The sequence below is a fragment of the Bactrocera neohumeralis genome, chromosome 3 (assembly GCF_024586455.1).
Source record: "Bactrocera neohumeralis isolate Rockhampton chromosome 3, APGP_CSIRO_Bneo_wtdbg2-racon-allhic-juicebox.fasta_v2, whole genome shotgun sequence".
Taxonomy (NCBI): Eukaryota; Metazoa; Arthropoda; class Insecta; order Diptera; family Tephritidae; genus Bactrocera; species Bactrocera neohumeralis.
In genome coordinates, this window is record NC_065920.1 from 67,653,464 (window position 1) to 67,673,423 (window position 19,960).

General features: G+C 32.1%; 2 protein-coding genes across 3 annotated transcripts in view; one reads left to right on the plus strand and one right to left on the minus strand.

Annotated features, from left to right (window-relative positions):
* LOC126752932 (sodium/potassium-transporting ATPase subunit beta-1) overlaps positions 1-1,019 on the plus strand; it is a 53,829-nt gene extending 52,810 nt beyond the window's left edge. For both annotated transcript variants that reach the window (XM_050463979.1, XM_050463980.1), the window contains exon 5: positions 143-1,019. In XM_050463979.1, coding sequence (XP_050319936.1) covers positions 143-421 — 279 coding nt within the window. In that variant the 3' untranslated portion in view covers positions 422-1,019. The remainder of the gene's footprint in view (positions 1-142) is intronic.
* A 7,736-nt stretch (positions 1,020-8,755) lies between these two features.
* LOC126752308 (uncharacterized protein KIAA0513) lies at positions 8,756-19,150 on the minus strand. The gene is made up of 7 exons (XM_050463018.1): positions 17,667-19,150; positions 12,911-12,974; positions 12,731-12,844; positions 11,802-12,671; positions 11,215-11,734; positions 11,046-11,146; positions 8,756-10,987 (listed from the first exon to the last, which is right to left on the minus strand). Exons 1-7 carry the CDS (start codon positions 17,868-17,870, stop codon positions 10,911-10,913), a joined length of 1,950 nt encoding a protein of 649 aa, XP_050318975.1. The 5' UTR covers positions 17,871-19,150; the 3' UTR covers positions 8,756-10,910.
* Between the last annotated feature and the right edge of the window lie 810 nt (positions 19,151-19,960).

The window sequence follows — 19,960 nt, forward strand, 5'->3', positions numbered from 1 at the left end:
ATTTTAATCTGCTATTATTGGGCCGTGTTTTTTATTTGTAACTGAGACTAGGTCAATATTAGGTTTTCATAATTTTTTCTTACCAAAAACTTAGTATTCTACAAAACTTTACATTAACTTCTTATATTCTTACTCCACGCAGCGCAAACAAATTTGGGTATCATGCAAAGGTCTGCACCCCATCGATGAGGAAAGTGTTGGCGAAATGAACTACTATCCCAGCCGTGGTTTCCCCACCTTCTACTATCCATACCTCAACCAACCTGGCTACCTTAGTCCACTGATTGCTGTACAATTTGAAAAACTGAAGCAAAATCAACTGGTGAATATCGAGTGCCGCGCATGGGCCAAGAATATCATTTATAGCGGTAGCTTAAATGCACGAACCGGTTCGGTTACTTTCCAGCTGTTCGTCGATTAAATGTTGCGAAGCTGGGTATACAATAGCAACAGCAACAATAAGAAGCTACAAAAACTATATTTGTAAAAAAAAAAACACAACAGCGACTTCAAAAATATATACAAACACTTGTGGGGAGAGGAAAGGAGAGAAGAAAGATGCAAATTTGAAGGAATAGATGAGCGGATAGAAATTAATAGTTGAAAACAGTATGAAATGCAGTGAAACGCTTAAATAATGCTTATCTTTCTAACTCATCAAACAAATGTTTCTTAGAAACTCAGAGCAAGCGAAGAAAATATTTTTTAAAAGAGAGTCGCCAGAGTTGTTGCAGCGAGTATAAAGTAATTATTGAAGCGTTCAAAACCGTTATATAGCAAATATATTTTTAAACGAAAAAGTTTGCGTAGAAAAAGAAATGTGGTAAACGAATGTTACGTATTTTTTTTTTTTTTTGTAATTTTAAGTTATTCAACCGAGTTAAAAATAAAATGTGTATATCTAAGCAAAATTAAAAAAATCAAAAACTAAAGAATTTGTAAAAATTTTTAAAACCAAAAATCGAAACAAAAATTTATGTGTGAGCGCAAAGATTAAAACAAAGCTAAACAAAAAAAAATCCATCTGAAAAACAAATTGAAAAGAAATTTCGCATGCGCGCTCACACTTATCCAAACAAACAAACACACACTCAGCATTGTATTGTATAATTCGCGGTTAAATATATTTATTTTCTCTTATATGAAATTACAAATTTTATAAGCAACAAAAATTGTATTAAAACTCGCATAAGCAAATGCAAAGAAAAAGCAAAGAAACAAGTTCTTAAAATCCTTAGAGTTGCATAAAAATTAGTAATAATTATCTGTAGATAATTTTAGTAAACTTTACACGCAGTTGCATGCTTTGTGTATGCACATTTGCGAGTTCCGTACCACACGCATACACTTACAAACGTAACACTTACACACAAACACTAAACCCATACACATATACAAAAGCAAACACCAACAGCAGTGAGAGGCTGCTAATGAATAAATTAAATTTTTAACTCTTAATTTTGGTTTAGTCAAAAATAATGATGTACTTTCTAAGCTGAATTTATGAGTATTTATGTATGTATGTAAAAAGTTGTAAATTAATAATAATAATAAAATAAAAATTATTTAAAAAAATATGAAATAAAAAATATTCTTTTGTTTACTGTATTGTGATGTTATAAATATATTCTAATATTTTTGTGGGCTTAAATTGAAATGAAATTTTCAAAGCTAATTATTTAATAATAATAATGATAATAAATTTTTTAATATATTTTTTTTTGTCGTATAAAAATGTTTAACGGAACTCTGAACTCCTTCCTCGAAACTGGATTCTTTACATTTAAATATTTTTACTTAATTTTCTTACATTATATTTTTTTCTATACAACTGAAAAATTTTAAACACTATTTAAAAAGTTTTAAAAATTTTTCTATTTAAACTAAAAAAATGTAGTTTTAAATACACTAATATAAAATCATTTTTAATTTAGTAAATAAATTTTTACATTTTTATTTAAATAAATAAAAAAAAAATTTTAATTAGTAAATTTAAAAATAAAATTTAAATAAAAAGAAAAATTTTTTAAAATTTTGTTAATTAAATTTTTTTCTAAATAAATTTTCATAATTAAATAAGTACATATCGATTCCATTTTTTTTAATTTATACAGACGATTTTTATAAATTAATTTAAAGAATTAAAAATTAAAAAAAAATTGGTTAAATTAAAAAAACTATAATTAAATAAATTTAAATTAAAAAAAAATTTTGGTCAAATTAAAAAAAAATATAATTAACTTTAAATATACTAATTTAAGTAGATTTTGGTAAATAATTTTTAAAGTTTTTTCTATTTAGAATTTTATTTTATTTATAAATTAAAAAAAAAATATTTAAAATATTATTTTTCTGAACTTATTTTAATTTAACCAGAAAAATCTCTTTACATTTTTAATTGCGTTTTTTTTTAATAAATTAGTACATTTTAAGTTAAAAAAATTAAAAAAAAATGTGGGATGATTTAATTTGCATCAATTATTTTTTTTTTTTAATTTCGTTTTTTTCTAATTCAATTTTTTTTTGGTTAAATTTAAAAAATATATACATTTTTGTCATTAAATTCTTTCTTAAGAAAATCAGCAGTTTACGAATAACGAAAAAAATACAGTAACGAAATTTTTTAACAGTTATTAATAAAACTTTTGTTAAAATTATTTTGTTTTTCGTTTTGAAATTTTTTTTTCTGAATTTTAATATCTATTTCGGAACACATTTTTATAAAATAAATCATTATAATTAAAGTTTCTTAAATTAAACTAAATTTTAATATATACCTCTATATTAAATTTAAAAAAAGTTTCTAATTAAATTTTCTGAAATTTTTTTTAATTAATTTCTATAAATTAAATATTTTCGTAAACATTTTTTTCTTGTTAATTTTTTTTCTGATTAAAATAATTTAAAATAAATTTAAAAATAACTTATTTCGCATAAATTTGTTTGTCTTTACAAAAATAGCACGACTCTATTTAAGTTCAAGTGTTACAAAAAAATAAATTTCTTGAATGATAACCAAAAATAATTTTTCGCACCGTAGGCCCTGGTAGCTGGTGTGTATTTACTCAAGTTAGTTTAATATTTCATATTACTCTAATAAATAATAATAATAATAATAATAATAATCTTTCTCGATATTTTTGTCGTTTTGAATTTTATAAACTTCTTCAAAAAATAATTTGGAAATTTAGTGTATGACTCTAATTACCAAATTTAAATTTTCAAAAATTATTTATTTATTTAAAACTTTCGTCGAAATTAAATTTAAAAAAGAACAAATTGCTTTGATTAAAATTTCGTAAATAAGTTTTTTTGAAATAAAGTTTCTGAAATTAAATTTAAATGAAACAGTTTTCGTCAGTTAAATTTTTTTCGAATTTTTTAAATACAATTAATTAAAATAAATATTTTTTTGTAATTAAATTTATCTTAAACTAAAAATCATGGTTTTTTTATTTAATACCTTTCTTTCTAAAACTTTTCGCGTTTAATATTTTTCTAAGTAAGTTTTCTTAAATAACTTTTTATTTTTATTAAATTTTCTTAAATAAAATTTAACAGTACATATTTTTTCTTATCAAATTTTTTTCATTTTAAGGCTTTCGTCGAAATTTAATTTGATAAAAAAAAATATTTTATTATAATTTCGTAAATAATTGTCTTCTAATTAAAATTTCAGAAATTAAAATTTGGTAAAATAGTTTTTTTTTTTGTAATTAAATTTTTTTATATACAACTAATTAAATTTTTTTCTTACTAAATTTGTGTATACAAAATTTAAATAATGTAAAATATTTTCCCTAATTAAATCAAATTTAATTAATTTTTTTTCTTATTAAGAATTCTTCAATTAAATTAATCAATCGTTTGCAATTACTACAGGATTTATTCTGCGTGTTTTTCAAATTTTTATTCAAAATCTATTTTCCCCCTTTCTGTTTTGTTTTGTATTCACTTTGCAAAACTGCTTAATTTGCTTTTAGTTTTACTATTACCAGCTTTAAAAACGAAAAGTTCATCGCTCTTTAATTATACTTACACACACCAAGTGCAGTTACCGCACATAGTATTGCAAAAAAAATTTACTCAAAATGATATAACACTGTATTACACAATTTTCAAACATACAATTAAAATTAAATAATGTTAAGTAAGTCTGCAATAGTTCTTTGAATTAATTAAGTAAAATATTTATTTAGTTATTTCAAAAATTTGAAAAATTACAATTCATGTTATTTATACAATATCGTAAAAATAAAATTTTAAATCCTGAAAATCTACAGGATATTTATTTGTTTGATATTTGGTTTTCTATGGTCTAAAGTTTAAGGTATTGTTGTTGTTACAATATCATTTGTGGCATTAATTACATACAGATGTTCACACTGAAGTAAATTTCCAAAAAAATACATTTTTCAAAATCTTTCTACAATAAATTTTAATAAATATTTTTTTTGTCAAATTTATTTTCTTAATTTTTGTTTAAAAATAATAAAAATATTTAATTGTAGGATTGTATTAACAAAAAAAATTAAATCAGCCTCTTAGATATTTGGCTAACTTTAAGAATAACAAATAAACTGTTATCTTCGGTTGCACCTAATAGCATGGAAGGGTGTAAAGAAATCTTTTATTTAATCTATATATGCTATACCGGCCCGATCTGAGATTACAGCATTGTCTTAATCTATAACCTATTCCAAATTTCGTGATGATATCTTTCCAAATCAAAAAGTTTTCCATTCAAGAACTTTATTTGGACCGATAGTTTATATGGCAGCTATATTTTATAGTAGCCTGATATCGGCAGGACCGATATATGAGCAGCTTTTTGGGGAGAAACCACCGCATGCAAAATTTCAGATCGATATCTCAATGACTTCAAATAACTCTACAAGAAGTAGTCTAATGTTGTTAAATCACAACTTCTTGGAGGCCACTCAATGTCACCATTTCTTGAAATAATCTAATCTCCAAAATTTTCTCCCAATAATTCAGTTGTTGCACTTGCTGTGTGTCACGTTGCTCCGTTGTGTTAGAACCAGATGTTGTCAATATCAACTTGTTCCAACCGCATAAAAAATTGCATATCATCGATCTATACCGCTCTCCATTGACAGTTACGGTATCACCACCAACTTCATTTCGAAAGAAGTATGGACCGGTGACCCATCCAGACCAAAAAGCACACCAAACTCTTAATTTAGGTGAGTGTAATCGTTGTTCAGAATAATTTGTGGCTTTTCTTCGCACCAGAACCGACAGTTTTGATTATTTACCGCACCACTCAGATGAAAGCGAGCCTCATCGAAGAAGATGATTTTCGTTAAAAAAATCGTTATCGTTTTCAAGTGATTCCAAGGCAAAATCAGCAAACTCACGACTTCAGTTCTTGAGTGACAACAATTTTATATGGATGCGAGCCCAAATCCTTTGTGGTTGTGTTTTGAGACCATCCAAATTCTTGAGAACTTCTTGGAATCGACAAATTGCGGTGGTCAGCAACTCTTGCTTGAACGACAGCAATATTTTCATTACTTCGAACGGTTCTTTGTCTTACGAGTATTGGCACTTGAACATTGTAAAGAAAACATACGCTCGAAATTTTCAACAATTCGACGAATAGCAAGTATCGGTTGTCGATTATTACGTCCACAAAATAGCAAAAGCGCAAAAGTTGTAATTGGAGAACGATTATTTTAATAATAAAATTGAATAGTTTGTGAACGTTGTTCATGACGAAATTTTAGACATTACTGTATGCAATGAAAAAAAATATTGATAATGACATATTGAAAATAGCCGAAACGACACTTAGAAATCATATCAACCAAATTGGAAAACCCGGTATTTTACATATAGAACTTATTTGTATAGAACTAACTGACTATTGTAAATGAATTCCGTCTTCTTTTTGAAGTAGTTCAATACACAAAACTTTCGGAAATAATTACTATTTTGAATCTCAGCATTTTTTAATGCACTAAATGTACTGTTATCTATATTTTTCAGCGGACTTCGAAAAAGCGTTAATGGCAATACACTTTAATTAAAAATATCTCACTCATATTTTTCCCACACTCTCCTTTTACTTCAGCGTGAATTTCTGTAACGTGAAAAGTATATTTTCAAGTAGTACTAAGACTACTCCCACTTGAACTTCACTAAGGCCTACGAGCGCCTCACTCAAGTTATTTACTTTATTTTGGGTTATTTCGGAATAATTACAATAATTAAATGTTATTTTTATAATTACTTAAAGCCTTTAAATTAGAACATGATTTTCACAGTTTTTCTTATAATATTTCACCATTACGATCAACATTTGTTAACTCATTTCGAAAAGTACAACAATTTCATCTAACATTTTATTTTTTTTTTTTTTTTTTTTTGTGTTTAAAATACGCTTCACCTTCTCTTAGGAATTCTGTGGTGTGATTGTTAATTATTAATATAAAATGTCTATCATATAAGTAGGAATATCTTTGCATTTTAAAGTATTTATTTCAAATTTAATTTGCTCTGAAATATTTCATTTTCAAGAGATTGTTTCATCGTACAAACCAACAGGTACGAGGTATGAATAGCAGAACAATCATTTTGTGAGTTAGCTATAGACATAGTACTAAGTACTCTTTGAAACTTAATTTCGGAATTATTATGAACTCAATGCGAAAATTAGTATCACATAACCTGAACTTTAAAGTTTTTTAACAAATTTCATTACTAAATATAAAATTATATGTTTTTGACACATATTTTATGTTTCAATAATTTTGTGGAATTTGGTCGAATATTTATATTTAAAAATCAATATCACTTCATGGAAATTATTTAATAATAACATTTTTAAAATGTCAAAAAAAAATTGCACTCGTCTACTATCACACTTGTGTACAACAATATGTTTCCACTGGTATCTTGCTGACGTCTTCATAATGAATTAGTTTGCTTTGTAAAAATTATAAGAAAGGTCTACTTGGTCTTGCCATAAATTCTGTTACAAAGTTTGCAATGTACCTGTATACAGTGAGGACGAATTCGGAGAAAAAAGTGCCGTTATCGTTTATTATAAATTGTATGCAGTGTGTGTACTCATATATAATAAAAAATTTCGTGTTTGCTTTCGCTCATTAAAGGGTTACTTACAATTAGAACTTTCCAAAAATCGATCTTTTATTTTATTTTTTTTATGTACATAACGGGTTGTCAATAAAGTATTGACGTATTTTTATTGAATTTTTTTTTTATTGTGAAATGAATTTTCGATAATCATTTCCAGCTGGCCGATGGTTGGCTGATGCCGGTCTTCATTTCGAATTCAGCGATTTTAAAAATTATCGAAGACAGGTCTTCCGAGCTTGCCATAAATTCTGTTACAAAGTTTACAATGTAAAAACCATCGTTGTACAGTGAAATGGAAACTGTATCGGAGAAAAAACTGCCGTTATCGTTTATTTTAAACTGTATGCAGTGTGTGTACTAAAATATAATAAAATTTTTCTTTATTTTGTTTGTTTTCGCTCATTAAAAGAAACGGTTATTTATAATTAGAACTTTCCAAACATCGATTTTTTTATTTTATTTTTTTTTATGTACATACATATATTTAAGAATACACACAGAAAATTTCACATTGTTCCGGTCAATATTTTCGAAGCTACACCCAAATTTGGAAAGGCGTTTCAGAGTGCTTGAAGTTGCAAGGTTGAACTTTAAGCGCGTTTTTTCTCAAAATGGTGTTTTCAAAGTCGGTGACCAACATTACTCAAAAAGGGCTGAACCGATTAGTCTCAAATTTTAGCAATTAATTAATTTAATTTTTTTTAGTAATTATTACAAAATTTTTTCTCACCGAAAAATATTTTTTTATAAACAATTTAAGACCGAAATTTTGGTCACAAATCGATTTTTTTGAGAAACCGCTTCGCTTTACTAGATTTAACATTATTTTAACGAAATCTCGGTTAATTTTTCGGTTCTTTAATTTCAGAAGATCCAGTTCAGAGATATTATATGTATATTGATCTCCGCAAAACGTCTTTTTTGAGAGGAGCTCCCAGAGTTCAGCTGTAGTTCCTTTTCAAATAAATATTTTAATAATATAAATACTTAAAATGCAGTTGAAAGACAACAACAAATTTTTTTCTCAGCAAAAATCTAAAAAATTCACTTTTTTCAGCCTTCTAATTGTTTATGGCCCCATAACAATGGAGTAGGGGTTTGAACCCCTGGTGGTGTATCGACTATATCAATCTCAAGACGTATTCGAGATGATCTTGACATGAAAGCTTACCGTCGGTTAACTGATCATTTTCTTACAACACACTTGAAGAAAATTGGGCTTAACAGATATAAGTGACTTTTTCAGTGCCACGCGCTCACCATCATCTACTTTTATTTACAGAATTCAGTGCCGAAAAAGTTTTTAATTAACAAAATTACACAATATTCGCAAAAGTTTTCAAAGAGTCAAAAACTTAAATTCCAAGAGTTCAACGAGTTCACTATCCAGCTGTTATTTGATGGAGAGTCTCCTGTAAATGACTATCACTTCTGTGAAAAAGGGGGTAAATATGCCACAATGTCTTAGAAGGTATGAGAGTTAAACAATATTCACTTCGATGGAGAGCATTAGAGGCTTCCAGGATAGAAGGCTTCCACCCAGTAGTGGCTTTCAAGCAATAATAAGATGATTAGCTGCCTGAAAGTCCAGATTTGAATGCATAGAACTACCGTTTGCAGTCAAAGTCTCTCAAAAAATCTTGCTTTCAGCAGGTCATTAATACAAATAGAAACGGTTCCTGCTGTTATTAATCAATGACCGAACCTATTGGGAGATTGTCTGGAAGCAAACAAATAAGTTTAGAACATCGCTCACTTAGTATATGCATTACTAGCTTTATTAATAAAATTATACATTTTTATAATGACCTGAACTTGTACTAGAATTTATGGCAGGTTTAAGTAGTAGTAAGTTTATAAAGTATTTTTGCCAACACCTAGATTCCATTTTAAGTTATTTTGAAATGAACGTCACCGCATTTGATAAAGTTTGGACTCTTGAAATATCAAAAATAAAAATAAAATATTCAATCAATCTTAAAATATATAAAAGTATATTCAAGTCTAGAAGGGAAGTTGAGATCAACCATACTTTCACATGACCTTGTTCATTTCTGTCAGACGCTGTTTAAGCAGTTGCTATATTTAGAAAACAACAACATTATGACAAAACTGCAATTCCTTTAAGCTGTGACATTACTTGGCATAGTTTTGTAAGAATAGCTGTTTTCATTTTGACAGATAGTTGACAGTTCTTTCCAAAAATTTAATAATTCTCCAGAAATTTGGAATCTGTTTTTTAATCTCAAAATATATTGCTCAATCAAGAAGACATGGATATGTTATTGAATCTTAAATGAAATTATAGGCAAGGTTCTAATGATGTTAGAATTCAAAATCATATACCCCGATATGCTCTAAACATATTTGCTTTAGTATTCCGATAATAATCATGTAAGTAATACTATTATTTGCGGACAAGTTTTTATATAAACGCTTTCTCTGCGAAAATTTTCTCTCTCTCCTCTCTCTCTCTCATTTCAACTTTCCATATCACAATTTCTTTTGATATTGCAAATTGTTTATAATATTATATGCTTTGATATTCATTCATTTCATTATCTCATATAAGCTTATATATATGTACCTAAGTGCATTAGGGTGCCACTTCCTTAAGTTATAAGCTTGCTTTTCTGTGTTCAATATTGACAGTCATCATCATTAGTAAATTAAATTTTCTTAAAAAAAAAAATACCACACCCTAATGCATATTTAAAAAAAAAGTACAGTGTTATCAACCACATGCCTTGCTTACTTGAATTATGCTTACACGAATTATTAAAAAGTTACATAATATATAAATATTTCTATATTTATATACATATGTATATATGAACATTAGGGCTATCCTCACTTATAACGTACTCACAATTACGCGTATAAGTAGGCAAATTTGCAGCGAGCTTAATTAAAAACGAAACCTTTTGTTAGTTGGACCACCCTGTATACGCATAAATGCTTGAAAACTGATTTTGATTCGTTAAAAAGTTATTTCCGAAGTTCTTTGTTTTTTTCTAAGTGCATTTGTGAGCAGAATTTCGAAAATGCAATTTTTTATGCTCAAATATGAAATATATGCAATTAAGGACACACCTAATGTATAAATATCCTTATTTATCTGCATTTTTAAATGCTTAAATATGAAATATTTATAAATAAGGACACACCTAATGTACATGTATCCTTATTAGTTTTTCTTGGAACAATTAATAGTAAATTCTTCAAAAATACCATTTTTTATGCTCAAATATGAAAAGTATACAAATAAGGACACACTTAATGTACATACATCATTATTTTCACATTTTTCTTAGAGCACTCAGTAAGGAAATTTTTGGAAATGCAATTTTTATGCACAGATATGAAACTTATACAAAATAGGACACCCCTAATATACATAGATCATTATTGTTGCATTTTTCTTTAGACCAATTAGTAACAAAATTTTAGAAATTGTAATTTTTCATGCTCAAATATGAATTATATACAAATAAGGACACCCCTAATGGACATGTGTCCTTAGGTTTACCTTTTTCCATAGAGCAATTATTTGCAAATTTTTCGAAAATGCAATTTTTCTACACGAACATGATTAATAAACAAAAAAGGATACCCCTAATGCATATACATATATAATTATGTTATATGTTAACAGTATATATTAATTTTAACGTTTTCTTTTACTAATATTTCCGTTACAAATATAATTAATATTAATTTTAATAGAATTTAACTAACTACTGGAAAGTTGGAGTTAATATACTATGGTTAACGGTAAAAACAACTCAGGACACTTTCGCGCCCCATGAATCGGTTTCATGGTACATGCGCAATATGTTATCCTTGATGAGTTTGGTTTTCTCTGCAAAGAATGGTTAGTGTAGAGTAGGATTTTTTCACGACAAACCTTAGGTACTCACCCTTTGATAAAGTATGGCTTGCCGTTGCCGATTGTTTCTTCAAAAATTCTAGGCACATATCTTGAGGTAGGCCCAATGAGTGCATATTACAAGTAAAGGCCCTGGAAGTATTCACAATTATGTAGTAAATATAAACTTAATTTTTAGACACTCGATCAAATCCACTCACCCCAGTTGTCGAAACACAATATTCTCGATGGAATGCGGATCGAGATGTGCGTGCTGCTTATCAGCGGCTGCTGCAGCGCTCGACGCACCCACCAAAGCTGTCGACTCGGCCGAAGCACCAGCACCACCAACTGCGGACGTGTCTTCGGCACTGGTCTGTGAAGCGGATTTCTTCGTCGACTGCACCTTTAAGGCCACAATATTACCATGATGTGAGGAACTGGACGTGGAAGCGATTTCCCCATCAATCGGTGCATCCGTTAACAACGCGTTCTCATTCGTTACCTCAGCTGGCGAATTATCATGCATACTCGACTCAACCGCTATCTTTGTTGTGAACTGCGCTTTGTTGCGCTGCTTCCTTTCAGCGCGCCGCTTACGCATCGCCAAACGATGGTCACGTTCACTTTGCACAGCTTCGAAGAATGCGGCACCCCAAAAACGTTGACTATACCATATCGGTTGTTGACGCATGAAAATGTAGAGATACTGGCGATACGGTTCACAGCCAGGAACTTCAACTGTAGAGTTTAAAATAAATATTAAGTTCTTAGAATCATGTTGGAAAAGTACAAAACGCATACTCACTTTCATTGTAGAACATAAAGCAAGTATTCATGATTAACGCTGCCGGCGCATAGTCTTCACTCTCACCGCACTCAAATAAGACGATGGCGAAATACTGTACCAGCGAATGGAAGGTCACCTCATCTACACGCTTTGATTTGGCTTTCTGCTCGAGCAAGAAACGTGTAAACCACTGTCGTCCCGCATCGATACGTGCCAATGCGCCAAACTCCGCCTTCAATTCCAGTCCAATCGCTGAGGCATTCGTGAAAAGCACCTCTATGAAACGTTTCATAAACTCCTTGATCGGTTCCTCGCCAGCGCGGCAGTCCAAACTGATGGATGATGCCCATGACGGTACTGAATTTTGTGACTCCGAACGTATAAAATTACGCCAATCGGTAGATTCAATGCTTGGACTCGCTTGTACATCGGGATCGTCACGCAAACTGGTCACAGTGCTGCTATTCGAGTTGCGACTGCGTGGCGGCACCGCCATACTGGTGCCCGATTGTGTCATAGCTGGTATATCCATATGCAGGTGCGTGGGATGGTTGCGCTGTTCAGTGGAATTGCCGCATTCACGATCCGAGGGCGGTTGTACATCGATTTGCGGTGCGCTGGCATTTACGCTCAACAAATCGGTAATGCGTGATAAATCTCTTTGTATGTCGAGTTCACTGCGTCTTGCGCCGGGTATGGCGCGTCCGGGTCGCCCATAACCACCGGAATGACGTGACTCGATGGAATTCGAGCGTGTAGTGCTGCTAACATGCGAACGATTGACAGGCGGTGAGTATGAAGACGATGTGGAGCTGGAAGTTGAGGAACTCGAATCGGAACGCTTGTTTTTGTCACGTGCACTGGCGCGGGAAGCCTCCAAGCGAGGTCCTATAAAATTTGATTTCAATATATGTTGCGAATTTAACGAAATTAACTGTTATACTCACTAGGTGCTAAGTTGGGATATCGAAACCGTCCTGATATGATCTCTTCATGTGCCCGTCGCGCCTTAATGCGTCGAAACTCATAATCTATTTTCGTATAGTCAATGGTCTCGTCAACTGTGGTAGAAACAAATACAATTTAATCTCAAAACAGCAAGCAAATATTATAGCTTTCATGCTTACATGTAGGAACCTCCTCGTCATCATCGCAATACTCCGATTCGCTGGAGCTAATGCTAAGCGTAAGCTGAAAAAGACAAATTCGAGAGTATAAAGTTATATTTATAGGTTCTTATGTCAGGGTTTGTATAAAAGTACTATTAAAGGCTCTATTATTTTGTATTATTTATGAAGGTCAAATTTACTTCTCAAACTAAGTAATAATCCAGCTCACATATAGAATAAGTTATTATTGTTGTAGTGAACAAATTCACCAAATATTATTCCATAATGCTGTCGAGTTGAAATTTATCACCTATTAGGTCAAATTTACTTCTCAAACTAAGTAATAATCCGCTCATACATAGAACCTTATAACCAGAATGCTGTCGAGTTGTCGTAAAACTCCGAGCCCTTATAACCGAAGCCTCATAACGGGGCTTACCTAAGTATGAAAGAGTAAGGAATCCAACAAGAGTCAGTTTGTCTTGGAATTAGTCACATTTATGCTGGACAAACCCAGAGAAATATTCATTACTGCAAGAAAATTTTCTTGACACTTAAAAACTTATCCAATAAACCATCATTTCAGCGGCTGTATTTAAAGTACAAAACAAGTAAAGTAAGTTAGAGAATAAAATTCCCTTGAAAAAAGATAACAGAGACTACGAACTTGTTCTAGAAACCGAAAGAATATATAGGCAAACATGCCTCACAAACAAAGTCTTCATAAGCTTGAGCCTAGGTTAGAAAAAAGTGATATTAATATATCTGATGAGTCGACGTTACGAGTTCTCGAGGGAAAGGTTCAACGTAAGATTTATGGTACTTTGCGCATAGGCCACGGCGAATGTCGCATTCGATGGAAGCTGTATGAGATATACGACGACACTGCCGGTGAAAGCAGAAGAAGAGGTAGACATCCAATCCGTTGGAGAAAGGTATCTCGAATTGGCGCCAAATTGCAAAAAGAAAAAATTCTGGCGCTCTGTTGTTAACTCGGCTATAATCGCGTAAGCGCTATCTATGCCATAAAAGAAGAAGAAGACATCCTGATATTCGGAAAGCATTGTTTCACAGACGTTGATGAGACACTGTTTTTCGAAAAAATGTAGTGATTTTGGAAGCAATCGTGCTTTCATTTTACTTAGGCCCAAATGATCTTTCAAAATAGTTTTCATTGATCCTTCCGATATTCCAACGACACCAGTAAGATCTTTGATAGCTAAACGTCGATTCTCAAGCACCACTCTCACAAAATTTTTTTTTTAAATAAATTTAGGTCTGGAGGAATTCCCGATAGTTTAAAACGCAATATATTTTCGAATTACTGACAATACTCGACTATAAACCCACATACGATCGCATTTCATAGAGAGCCTAGCAATAGCAATACTAACCAGAAATATTTGCCATAATTTCTAAAGAGTTTACTACTTCATATTCTCATAACAGTACTTGAAATTTCGAAGATTATCAGGCAAATTAAGATGACGTCTTCCTACGCACTAGATTAAGAAGATTGCATTGAACTAAACAGCATCCTTTCTAACACAATATTACTAACACACTCATAAAATAGTGAATCAATAACCATTACCTTATTTGCTTCCTTTGACTAAATATTTAACTAATCGCTTACAGTCATAACCACACAACTGGAAGCACATGGCTCTAGGTAACCAGTTTGAATGCACACCCACTTTCTGCCTCCTTCTGCCTCACCTTCACTCTGCTGACGCAGCCAAACATACATACATAATTCTTTAACATGAACTTAACCCAGATGTGCCAATGCACAATGGCCTCGACAATGGCACAATCGAATTGTGTGGCAACAGCAAATGCCAACAAACATAGCTGAATGTCCTAAAAAAACAGCATAAAAACAACAAAAATCAAAGAGCGACAGAACATATTAAAAAAAAAGCAAAAGTAATATTCTACATTCCGGTCTGTCGGTTGGACTTGTTTGGCGCCCCTGAACTTAACCATGGTGCAGTCCACACATACATGCACACACACATACAGAGTAGTGACACTGGCGCTTGTGAGCTTTGGCTGTGGCTGCAGTGGTGGGTAGGCTGCTTGAATTGCCGCAATCGGTCGATGTCACAGCGGGTGACAATCGAGGTAAATGTTAAGCGTTATTGAATGATGTCAAGCATATTTTATGCAACTGTGTGGGTGTATTGGTCACACCACCGCAAGTTATTAAAGAGAAAATAGTATCAAACGGAACTAAAATAATCCATAAAGCCAGTGGTTTACGCAAACATATTTAGCGATTCAAGTACAGTAGTGTGTGTGTGAAAAAATGCACTTTGTAAAAAAATGTTCGTGTATCGCTTAAGTACGAAAATATTTGAAAAATACCATGCCTTCACAAAATATTTGAAATTCCCGAATAATTGTACAGTAGTGTGTGAAAAAAATGCACTTTGTAAAAAAAATTTCGTGTTAATTTAAAATCGAAAATATTTGATAAACATCATTGCTTTGCAAAATTTTTAAAATTCCTGTACAATTGACCTCACATAACCTAAAAATATGGTTAGATGAGGTTAAGCTAGAGATGAGTCTAAAGAATGGTGGTGTCTGTAGAAAAGAGAGACGGCAGGCAGCGATTGACAAAAATACTTGTAAAGTTATGATGCTACCGTTAGCTCCAAATATGTAGCTACCACAGCGTCAGTTCCAAGGCTTATCCACAGAAAACTATATAGACACCCAGAAACTATCAGTGGCATGTTTAATGACAGCTGTCAAAATTCCTTATTGTATAACATCTAGACTTCATATTTACTAAGTAAAATCATTCAAGCTGGACCTGTGGATCTCTATTAGTTCGGTAGGGCCTTCATAATGGCAGTACTTATAAAGTTCTCAGCGCTAGAGACTTAATCGACCTTTTTATTTGTAAGCAGTACCCTGAACATAAGAATTTCTTGGGTTAGATGGTACCTATTACATTAATTTGGTACTTGGCTGCCAATCCGGTGCAGTACTTTTGATATGGAATCCACAAATTGCCAGAAGTATGGGAAAAGATTATAGCTTCAGTTGAGTAATAATTTCAATGATACTTTAAACATGAACTTCATAAATGTATGTTCAAAATGTGAAAACCCGTACCAATGTAGTTATGGACCCAAGAAATTACCTGGGAATAAATACCCATAGGACTTGCTGAGGAAATCGAAACAAACCGAGTAAGGTGCCGAACTAATTTGGTTTCAGTCTTTGCTTTAAGCTTAAGCTGAGCTGAGCAAGCAAACTTTCCTCCCTGCATTCATCGTAAATATGAAAGCGCCTAGCAATTAAGCTAACTAAGCTATATTTCCTAACAGTTCTGGCACCAACTCAACTTGGGAAAGAGTAACATTTAAAACCTTCACTGATAGTTTATAGGCGCTGGAAGACCATGAGGTTGGGGAAAAGGAATGTTTATAGGAAGAATAAGGTCTTTCTTGATGTCATTTCTGGGTACTTCAGGGACACATTACACAGCTGTAGATACTTTACTAGCAGTCGATACTCCTAACAGTTCTGGCACCAACTCAACTCATCTATGGAGTGCGACTTCAACCAATCAAGTAATATTGAAAAACTGCACTGACAGTTCGAAGGCGCTTAGAAGACCTTGCGGTCGTGGAATAGTAATGTTAATAGGGAGAAAAGGTCTTTCTTGACGTCTTGTCTGTGAAATACTGAGACACATTTCTCGTTGGTATTAAGCTGCAATGGAATTTATTGATGGATGAAAATGCCGTGTGGTCAGTTTACTATCGTCTATAAAGTTTTAGCTTAGAGCTCTATGCTCCTTTAGATTTTCATGTAAAAAGGGAAGCAATGGTATTTATGGTAACTATAGAATCCACAAAATATTCGGAATAGGCAGACGCTGTTGAACAACTAGCTTCAGTGCGACTACGAGATCCCTCTGGTCTAGTACAGAATACAGGAGATCCACTGGATTACTTGCTCATAGTGAAGTTTTTCTTGCCGCATTTGTAGGAGATCTTACTGATCATTGACCAGTAGGCGAGTGTGCGTAACGATGAAAATTTTGTCGGACGCTTAAGGCCAGCTTGATCTGGACGAGTCGAGCTGAACATTTTTCCGGACTGTCAATATTGTGTGGAGGAAGGTGAGGTAGAAACATCCAAGCCATCAAGACTTTTGCAAGTTGAATTATATCGGCGGTCATATATTCGGCGAGTCTGGCGATATCAGCCGTCTTAACAAATTTGAAAGTATTCGACGCAGTACCCGCCGGGGGAAGCAGAGGAAGAGGAAGAAGGACCAGGTGGAGAAGGACCTGGCTTCGCTTGGAATATCCAATTGGCGCTACTTAGCGAAAAGAAGAAACGACTGGCGCGCTGTTGTTAACTCGGCTATAATCGCGTGAGCGGTGTCTACGCCAATAAAGAAGAAGAAGAAGAACCTGTCAGTCAATATTTGAGATCACAAACGGCGTTCTCAGCAGACCAAGTGGGACGGTGGGATCCGTTTTTGGAGCCGTTCTTGGACCACCTTAGATCTGGAAACTGTCTTTGAATCGAAATTTTAACCGAGTTAGGTAGGTAGGTAACGCATGTAAGACCTTTAGTAGGCGCATTTTGAAACCACTCTTTCTAAAATTCCCTCTCAACCTAACCTAACGCACTTAGTCACTAAAAAAATAAAATGGAGTAATATAAACAAAATTGATGATAAATATCCAATATCTCAAAATTTCCTACGTGTTGGTTCTTTAAGTAACATATCTCGCACTCACCTTATTCGAAATACCGTTAAGCAGCTCATTGCTATTCCCAAGCACCGTTAGAAATTTCGACTTCAATATACCAATGCCGGGAGTGCGGCCCATAAAGCTTTTGATTTTCGAGCGTTCGCCACCCGGCGGCGTAGGCGGACAGGTATTCAGGTCCACCATCTTTTTGCTGCTGCTGTTGTTGTTGTTATGCTTGTTGTTCAGCATTCACTCCAGGCGCTGCACTTAATTAATTGCTCATACGCCGTGTAGGCGCGCGGTAGTAAGCTGGTGTGCGACCTTGTGCTGCATAAATGCATGCGTTTTTTGTTGTTTTTTTTTATAAAACTTTTTTGTTGTTGTTGCTGTTATTAATTTTTTCTTTGCTACAATTATGCGTTAAGCAGTTAAAATGGACAATTTTTTTATATGTATTATTTTATTTTTTCTGTGTTGTAAATACGCGCACGTGTTTATATATTTTTCTACTTTGAATTGCTTTTTTGCTAAGTAATTTTAATTAAATATTTAAAACGTTAGCACAATTGCACAACATTTTTGGTCAGCTGCACATATCCATATGGTAAACGCTCGTCGACCAACTGCTGTGAGTGTCGTGTGTATTACGTTATCGGCATAAAATTGCGGCGTCGGCTGGCTGGCGGCGTGGCAAGAGTTGGTGGCGGAATGCGATAGCAAACGCGTATATGCAAATATGCGACTGCAGAGGCATGCCACACAGCGCACACTAACGCACTATTGTTTAGCGCGCTTATGTGTGTGTGAGTGTGTGCGTTTGCCTTTGTGTTACTTAGGTATGTTTATGGGCCAGCAGCAGCATTACCGTTGTTTATTGTTGATGTTATATCGATTTTTTCCGCTGCAGCTACACACGCACGCATACATATAGCGGACTTCATATGCTGTCTTCACCGTTATGACTGTCTACGCGTGTGTTTGTGTGGCTTTTTTGTATATTTGCAGGCCTCCACGGCGGTACATGGCCAGATATTTCGTCAAAAGTGCTGCTGAATTGAAAATTTTTTTTGCTGCTTTGGGCAATTCTTTGAAGGTTATAATTTGGCAAGCAACGGACACGCCTACCAAGGTTGTACGACTGCTGCGTGGAGTGCAATAAAAAGTTCGCTGGTATATAATGGTTAGCGGGGTGAAGCGTCAGCAGCTTAATTAACACATGACACAGCGGGGCGTTTTAGCGCAATGTTTTTTGGAAAATATATATAATTTTTGCTGGAAACCCACCCAAATTGGATAGCAAGCTTTGGTTCTTACTTATGTGCGTTAATTTTTTTTTCAAATTTTGGTGTTTTAATGATATTTTTTAACTTTTGTTATTATTGCTTTAAAATACTTTTTTAGATAAATTGTTTAATATATTTTTTTATTGAAATTTTTACTTTATATTTAATTTTTTAATTTTTTTTTAATTATTTATTTTTATTATTTTTTTTTTCTACTTAGTTTTATTATTTTTTCATTAAAAAAAATTGTTTATAAATTTTTCCCAATTTTTTTAATATTTACTTTTATTGTTTTTTTCTGCTTTTCATTCTTTCATTTATTTTTTTAATTATTTTATTTATTTTTTTTTAAATTATTTTATTTTTTTTGAATAATAAAATTTTTATTTTTTTATTAATTTAGTTTTCTTTATTTTTTTTGTTTTAATTTTTTTTTGCTTTAATTAATTTTTTTAATTATTTTTTTAATTCTTTTTCATTTTATTTTTTTGATTTATCTATTTTTGTTATTATTTGTTTATTTATTTACTTTGTTATAACTTTATTTTAAAATATTTTGTTTGTTTTAATTAGTTATTTTATTTTTTATTTTTTAATGTTTAATGTTTATTTTTTTTTATCATTTTTTGCTTTAATTAAAATTTATTTATTGTTAATTTTTTTATTATTTATTTTCATAATTTTTTTTTTTAATTTTATTTATATTTTTTAATATTAAATAATTTTTAATAGTTTTTTTTCCACTCCGCTGCCTAACTCCACTCATATATTTGTAATGTTAATAGCCAAGGCACTTTTTAGACGCACGCTTCTACATCAAATAAGCAAAAAATATCAATAAACCGCAGGAAAATATTTTTCTCTTACTTTCCCTCACCAAAAAATATTAAATTAATTTCCACTGCAAACTTAACACCACTTCACTGCGGATTTCCAATTTGACTGCAGCTTTTACACAACTCGCTGTTGCAGCAACACTGGCTGGCATTCGCCGCGCTCGACAAGGCTAAGCTGACTGCCAGCGCTACAATTGTACTCACGGCAATGTCCTTCGGT